The sequence below is a fragment of the Triticum dicoccoides genome, chromosome 2A (assembly GCF_002162155.2).
Source record: "Triticum dicoccoides isolate Atlit2015 ecotype Zavitan chromosome 2A, WEW_v2.0, whole genome shotgun sequence".
Classification (NCBI taxonomy): Eukaryota; Viridiplantae; Streptophyta; class Magnoliopsida; order Poales; family Poaceae; genus Triticum; species Triticum dicoccoides.
Window position 1 is genome coordinate 654,143,927 of NC_041382.1, and position 8,002 is coordinate 654,151,928.

An 8,002-nucleotide genomic window follows, 5' to 3' on the forward strand; every position below is an offset into this window, starting at 1 on the left:
GAAAGGGCCGAGGTGACTCGATCGAGTCACTACGTGCTTGCTTGTTGTTGTTGCTTTTGCACTTGCCTGATTTGTCTCCTCGATCGTTACGTCTTGCTGCATCGGTCGACAGATTGTTACACGAGAGCTTCTTAATTATGCTCCATTGCATTCTATGATGCATCTCGTTTGGTTTGACTATAGGAGCATGTCATATTAATCCTTGAAGAATGATGGGGTTTAGGTGTAGGTGTAGCCGCTTAGGAATGGAATTACTAGCTCTGGAGGACTGACAGGCAGACAATCGAGAAGAAGTAACTAGGGCTAGCGACCGCGCGTAGGCCAGAAGATGCGAGGGAGTCACGACTATGGTGGTTGACAGTGAGTTATATATATGCACTACTTATTAAAACTTCTTTGAAAAACTTATTCCCATTTCATCAGTCAGCCCAGCCATGTATAGACTCTCTCTCTCCGGATAGAAATGGCGCCAGCCGACACTGGAATAAACCCCTGAGCTCTAAAACCTTATTAAACCCCACGAATCAACAAAAATCATCCAAAAGCTTGGCACGACGGGGACTGGGGGACACATGAGCAATTAACATACTCGTACCCCAACCGTAATGTCCGAAGAAAAATGACGATCGTGCATCCTAATCATCGATCAGGGGTCACAATTATTCAGTGCTCCTTCGATGAGGACACGCGAGGCAAACAAATCCCGCTTTAGGCGACGCGCACACTCATGCTTTGGTGCCTAACCACCATTATTTCGAAAACCACACTCATGCAAGTGCACACACACGAGCTCTCGGGAGAAAGGAGGAGAAAAAGGAAGGAGAAAGAGGCAACCACCGGCCCGGCTACTTGAAGACGTGCTACCTGAAGACGACGCGCACCCACAAAAAGACGAGGCGAACAAAAGCTACTATGCCACCAAGGTGTGGTAGCAGCGGCATGTAGCGCTTGTTGCTTAGCCTCCAAACATGTCGACGTCCGTGGCACTTTCGGACTCGAGCCTCGGTCCTGTCGATTCCATGTCCATCGGTGGCCTGGCCGCTCCCAACAACGGCAGCGCAACAAGAAGAGGTCCGCCGACGATGCAAACAATGGACGACGACGACGGCGACGTCACGGGGACGCAGCCATTTCGCTTGCCATTAGATTAGGATGCATCATCTTTGGACTGATGGTGCGCATGCATGCATGCATTGCATGCATTTCCATGGGCGGGGATGACACTGACGAGTGACGAGTATGATATGCAACTATGCACTCGTGATAAGTTTTCTTCACCTTTTCCTGCCTGGTGGAGTAGGATACCGTCGTTGTTGATGCATGGTTAGGTCAGGGCCGGTAACTTGGCAAGCAAAAAAAGGCCGTGGGGCCCCAGCCTTTTGCCTGTTACTCATCAAATCGGTTAAGCTCCCTTTACTGAGTGCCACCGAATTGCCAGTGCTTCCCACGGTCATGGTCAGAGAGCCAGTTTTGGTACATGGCACTATCGCAGACGCAGAGCACCCATGTGTAGGTTTGGCGATTTGCCACAAGTCTAGCTTAAACGTGTAAAGCTGGTGCACGATAAAAAAAACTAGCAACTGTCAGGGAGCTCAGACCAGCTCGTTTCCGATGCGTGTAGACGAAGAGTGCTCCGGGGTCTGTGCTCGATCTGCATCGCTGCATAAATGAACATGGGTAACATTTAGGGAGGAAGCTGTGAGAGTTGAGACTTTCGGAGGGCAGTGAGCGAGGTAAGGAAGAAGGGTAGGTCGGGGATTGAAGACGAGACGCAGCAAAAGTTCATCGGTTGTTGCATACAGAACCTTGTGGTTGTGGACTCGGCAACTGTTGCACAATGAATCCTATACTAAACTGTAGGAGTGCATTATGGCTACTCGTGTAGTCGTGTAATTAAGCATTTGTCGAAAGCATTCCGAGTTCCTTCTTTCACAAGCAGGGCGCGGTTTCAGGTTCACCCTATGGATCCATGGACCATGCATCGGCCTAGTACACAAATCTGCGCCGGAGTACCGGGTCTAGGAAGAGCAAGGGACTAGTGTAGCTGTGGTACAAAATGGCAGGACCGAGGCAGCGTGATGATGGATGATGGGTGCTGAGGCTGAGCAAAGACCCTGGATCTCGGCGGAGTATCATTTCATTTGCCATCCGGAGCTTTCAATACCGAGAGCAACCCAGCTAGGCCAAGTAGTTGGAGTCCTGGAGATATTGGAGCTCTTGTTTCTTCAGTAAAGACTCGGCAAATTCAGCGACAGACAAGAAGAAAAACGTGTAGTACATGTCACAATCAGTCAGTGATATCATTTTGATGCCATGGACTTTGTGTCATCGCAGGTCAAAAGATAGTTTTCTTCATCTCATCAGTGGATCAATCGCAATCTACTGACGCCGAAGCACAAGAAGTCCAGAACGACGACACCCGTTTCATCGCCAAACAACATGCGTATACTGTTGGCCTGCTTTAATCAGCTGCACTCTGTTGAGTAATCAGCACGCTGCCAGGGTATTTATTTATGATAACCAGACTATCGGTGGCTTAACAGGGCCCAACATTGATTGCTCAAGCTCATCTCAAGAATCTGGCCTGCCTGCCTGCCACTGAGGACCATAGTTTATGTCACATCATCATCGCTTTGATTTCCTACTAGTCACAGTTCTGAATCAAAGAGTCTGAGAGCAATTGATGAGACTGAGACTGGAACAGAATACCAAGACTGCATACTGGCAAATTGTTGAGAAATGATTGTGCTACTTGACAAATAGATTGCCATCGAGCTAAACCGTTTATCACTTCATTTTCCTATCACACGCGGTTGGTGTGCTGATTCAGACGAATGCGAAGTGGAGATACAGAGTTCACTACAGCTACCACAGTAACCAGACAACTTCCAAGCAAGATGGCGTGTTTGATTGCGAAAGTTGTCACTGGCAATAAATACCAGCAGCAGCTAACGCTTCAAGGAGTAGCTCTTTCCTGTGAACGCGTTGAACTTCGGCTCTTCCTTCTTCGGAGGCTCACTCCCTTTAGCAGGCTCCTGTTGGCAGCAATTGAATAGAAATCAGCAACTACGATTATGTTAAATATCGTGTCTTCTTACAGAAATGTCATACAGAACTGGTTAGCTTTAAATGAAAATTTTAGTTTTTGCACATAAATGATTCTGAAATCATTTCAGCATCCGGAATTTGTCTCCGTATACACTGAACTTGAAAGGTTTAACTTGCTAAAGTAAAAATTCAGTAGAGAAAAAGAGCATATCAACAATTTTTAAAATAGCAGAAACTACCTTCTGTGCTTCTGCTTCTTTCTTGCTGCTTGCACTTGAACCAAACACAAGCTTTCCTGTTTTCTGGCGCGTGGATGTGCTGGCTCCTGAAGGTGATGCAGTTTGCTGATTTGCCCTTTTGTTTGAGTCTGAAGGCGCAGAACGTGCAGCCGCAGTGGCCGAAGAAGCTCCAGGTGCTGGTTGTTTTGGGCCCTTACCATCCAACCGTTTTCCTGAACCAGTGAATGGTTTGAACTTTGGTTCATCTTCAACGATAGCCTCTTGATCTGAAGATTGCCAAAACAACATAGTTTCAAAAGGGGAAATATCACAACTATCTTCAGCAGCCTATAGAAAAGTGGCATAGGATGTCCAACAATACTTTGAAGCAGACTAATAAACATAAAATACATCGAGTTGGTCATAGTGACTGATGTATTTATTTATGTACAATATTGTTTCCATTTCCAGGTGGCAACACCAGTAAGGCTGCCTTCGGTTTGAAGGGATTGTGGAGGAAATGTAAAGGAAAATAAAACAGAGGAAAATTTTACGGAAGTAGCGTTCAGTCTGCAGGAATGAACGGCTAGAGGAAAGTTTCCATAACCTTTGATTTCACAGGAAATAAAACATCTGCCGGGAGCTCTTTTTTTTGGCAGAGTCCCGAGGCGAGGCACAGGAAAAGCTACTACTAGAGGCCCACATGGGGTGCTTGGGTCATGTGCTGCGATTGGTGGGTCCCAAACCTTTTGCATGTTCCTAATTCCTTTCCTGTGAACCAAACGGTCTTGATTTTCTACTTCCCTTGTTTCTCTCTCCCATAGGTTTCTACTAGCACCCCAATCCTATTCCTGTAAAGGTTTTTGTTCCTTTGTTTTCTATACATCCATTTTGAACAGGGCCTAAATAGATCTGCAGCTAAGCCTGGGAATAGTTTGGACAGAAACTTAGTTTTTGGATTGGCTTTTGATTTGATTTCTATATAGATTTGGTCTCTATTGGATTGAGATGGAAACCAGTTCGGTTTAGGTTTGGGTTGGGTTCAAATTTCTTAGTCCAAAACAAGTGCAAACCATGGTTTGAGACCAAATCAAGCGATTAGTCTGAGCCGCGCACCGCTTCCACCTCCAGCCAAACTTCAAAGACGCGATCGGACATTGCTGCTGCTGCCCACACGGCCACACGCACTGCAAGACAGTTCACGTATGTATGTATTCTACGCGGCGAGGGCGTGCACGTGCGGCTACAAAATCGATCAGCCTGTCTGTGTGCTAGTCTCTTTGGGCTAGCTTTGCACTCGTACGTGTTTGCTCTCTAGAGGATCCAAGCTACTAGTGCTTCAAATCCAACAGCCGCTGCTGCTGGCCGGAGCCCGTCGGCTGTCACGAGCTTTGACTAGATTCATGGAGTGCCCTGTTATGGATTTGTCCACGGTTTGAATCTGTGGGTTCAATCAAAATTTTGGAAATGGTTTGGGCTGGGTTGAATGGAGAGCATGCATAGTTTGGTTTGGTTTAGATTCTAGATGAAAATATTTGGGTTGGTTTGGTTTGGATGTGTGGCGTGTATTTCTATAGACTGGACTGGTTTTAGTTTGGATGTCAAACTATTCCCAGGTTTATCTGCAGCTATAAAACGTATGCCAGACAGGAACAATAAATTTGTTCAACAATAACGTAAAACGCAATCACATTCAGCAACTATGATTTTGACAAGAGTAAAACACATACCTTCAGCAGGTGCCTTGCCTGCAGGAACTATGGGACGCTGTGGTTTTTCAGGTTCTTTGTAATCAAGAGGAGGTGCAAAGTCCACCTCACAGTCTGTCTCAATAATGCTAACTGCAGAAGCAGGTTTTGCTTCAACAATATCAATATAATACTGTTTGTTGTTGTAAGCTACCATGATGCTGTCGCCCGTGGTTAAGCAAGAGAAGTTTCTTAGAGTTTTCTCCAAGCTGCAAAATTACACAAGCATATTAATGATGACAAAATGAATTAAGCGACTTTAATAGACAACTCTAGCACAAAGTTATCAGTTATTAACATGGTGAATGGCAAAAAAAATGAATGGGTTTTAGTGCAAACGTCTAGCTACTGACATGGCTTTGGGATTCGAGATGTCCAGGAAATCAGTCGTGTGAGGCTGCAGCTTCACATATGTACCCTTGGGAAGAGTAGCATTCTTGACACGTACAATGTCACCCTCTTGAAGAAGCATGTTTTGCATCATCTATACATATGAGAGAAAAATTATGTAACAACTCAGTCGGAATACTTTTCAACTGAAGAGAGCAGTAAAGCAAGTTCACTCATAGCACATACCCAGTAGGGCATGATGATCATGCCTTCTTCTGCTACAAACTCCAATACACCACAGTGTGAAATCCTGTCGGTGACACCATTGTGCAGTTCAAATAGCATAGGATACTCAATGTGCAGGGAAGCTGTTAAATCAAAACCAAACAGTTACAAATGCACATAATAATATTCTCTCAAGAGTGATTAAAGTCAACAATATGAAGCTACGACATTCAGCCTAAGGTCTAATGGAAGAGGATTTGAGCTTTACCCAGACGATCAAGGGCAGATGGCGGCATTATTACTGCATTGGAAAACATAGAACTATATCAGAGTTAAGTGATATTGAAACTGAAGAACAAGAGGAGAGAAGAGGCTCCAAGGCTTACCTTTGTCACCACCTTCCAGGTGTGGCTGGAAAATATAAAAATTCAGAAAGATGGTTATATACAATTCAGATTCTAGCACTGCTAGGTACTAGCAGATAAAATTGATACCGCAAGTAGAATACCTTGTCAAAAAAAGATGCTGGATAGCAGCGGTACGTTTGCTCAAAATTACTAGCACGGTAACCATATCCCGCGTAAAACTGCATAAGAGAAAATTTGGGTTAGCTAAGCATATGCGAACTACACCAAATACGAGAGAAACTAATTACTGTGGCATCTGTTCAGAAAAGCTGTTCTAAGCTAAGAATGAAAAAGGACCACAATACAATAATTACGAACGCCATGACTATCACAGGAACAGAGTTAATCAAGATTAACCTGCAGATATGCACATTTGCGTTAAGGTGTGAAGTATTTTGCAAACTATTCAATAAGAAAGACAAATCGTACATACATGAAGGGATGATCCAATGATTAATTAGTCCAGTTCACAGAGGGGGGAACAGCTTTACCACCGCGCCAAGGCTCCCCTTCCCAGTTCACGTAGGTGTATTACTAATTTACTATTAATTCACTCGAGGTGTAAACAAGGAACAACAAGAAAGTACTGTGTACTAAAATTAATTCGATGTGAAATTTATTTTTTTACCAAAGTTATCTCCGGATCAGTTTATTGTTAGTATGGTCAGACTAGCAATGACTTTCATCAACTGATATTCAAAAGAATCCTTCAAAGAGTATGAACATAACCAGATTCATCTATCAAATGCCACACTTGAACCCTATCTTGGCATTTGTAGGCAGAAATAACTTGGCACCAAGCATACAAATACGAAATATAGTCACATATACAACCTAATTCTCTTTTCTTTTTTTTTCCTTTTTTTTGCAGGTATACAATCTAATTGTCTAATATAATATCCATGGCAGTACGGCACTTAGTTGCATAGGAAATTTCAAGGGCAGTTGAAGTAATGCATACCATCTTGAGTGGACCTTTGCTTCTACTTCTCTTGGACCTGTTACCTGTAAAAAACATAAGCGAGTATGAGGGGAAACTATTTAAGCCGCATAAGAAAATGTACAATATCGCAATTCTCCGCAACGGAGAACTAGGATGACAAGGAAAGTAACACTATTTAGCTCCTTATATCCAAAGGATCCGAACCAAAATTTCAGGATTATCAACAAGCTCGAAACTTTACAGCGAAACACAAACCTAGCTCCATCACCGGTACAGTTATTTATTCATTACAATTTATAAGTAGCGCTAGATTTTCTTTCGAGCAAGCCCTGGTTCCAAGCTAACAACAGCCAGCCTAACAGCATGAACAGATTCCAGTTCCAACACTACCCCGAAAAATACACGGTGGCGGATCTAGATGGCGCGCGCCCAGAATCTCTGGGGTTCTAATGCTCGTACCTCAGAAACCAAACCAATGGCCGGAATTGCCGACGGTGTCGATACAGTACGGACGCACCACCGGCCAGGAGTCGCTCTGCTGCAATCAATCGAGGAGGGGGAAAGTCGCTTACGAGGGCGTGAGGAGATGGGATCCGAGACGGGATGGATGAGACGCAGAACGGGCTACGATCGGAACAGATTGCCGCGGAGAGGGGACGGGATTGGGAGGGGGGATATCTGTTGGGATTGCGTGAGGTTTCCGCGGAGGAATATAGAATCCGGGCGACGCGATGCGATTGCGAGGGGGAGAAGGCCGAGCGCCGGTGATGTGGTGGAGCAAGGCAGTCCGCTCGCCTTCGGGGATCGGAAACGGAACACAACAGAGAGACTGGCGAGGGGACCAGGAAACTAGCCCGACGGCCCAGGCCCGCTGGGGAACCGCGCTTCCCCTGGGCTCGGGGCGTTATAAGCGCGTGACAGCTATGTACCGCCTTTGCGTGTCGTGTATTAGCTCTCGCCTACAGTGCGGTGCTACTGGATTGGCCCAATACTGTTGCTGCGCGTGAGTTTTTTCCCGAAATCACTAATTAAGGAGTACTCGTTGCAAAGAACACTTCACTTTCCCAGATCGCGACAAATGGC

The 8,002-nt window shown here is 45.2% G+C and overlaps 1 protein-coding gene across 1 annotated transcript; it reads right to left on the bottom strand.

Moving 5' to 3' along the window:
• Positions 1 to 2,671: 2,671 nt before the first annotated feature.
• LOC119355999 (ubiquitin fusion degradation protein 1 homolog) lies at positions 2,672 to 7,711 on the bottom strand. The gene is made up of 10 exons (XM_037622893.1): positions 7,379 to 7,711; positions 6,938 to 6,981; positions 6,078 to 6,155; positions 5,956 to 5,980; positions 5,838 to 5,870; positions 5,591 to 5,712; positions 5,368 to 5,498; positions 4,997 to 5,223; positions 3,288 to 3,553; positions 2,672 to 3,035 (listed from the first exon to the last, which is right to left on the bottom strand). The coding sequence occupies exons 2-10, from the start codon at positions 6,938 to 6,940 to the stop codon at positions 2,949 to 2,951; spliced, it is 972 nt and encodes a 323-aa protein (XP_037478790.1). The 5' UTR covers positions 6,941 to 6,981; positions 7,379 to 7,711; the 3' UTR covers positions 2,672 to 2,948.
• Between the last annotated feature and the right edge of the window lie 291 nt (positions 7,712 to 8,002).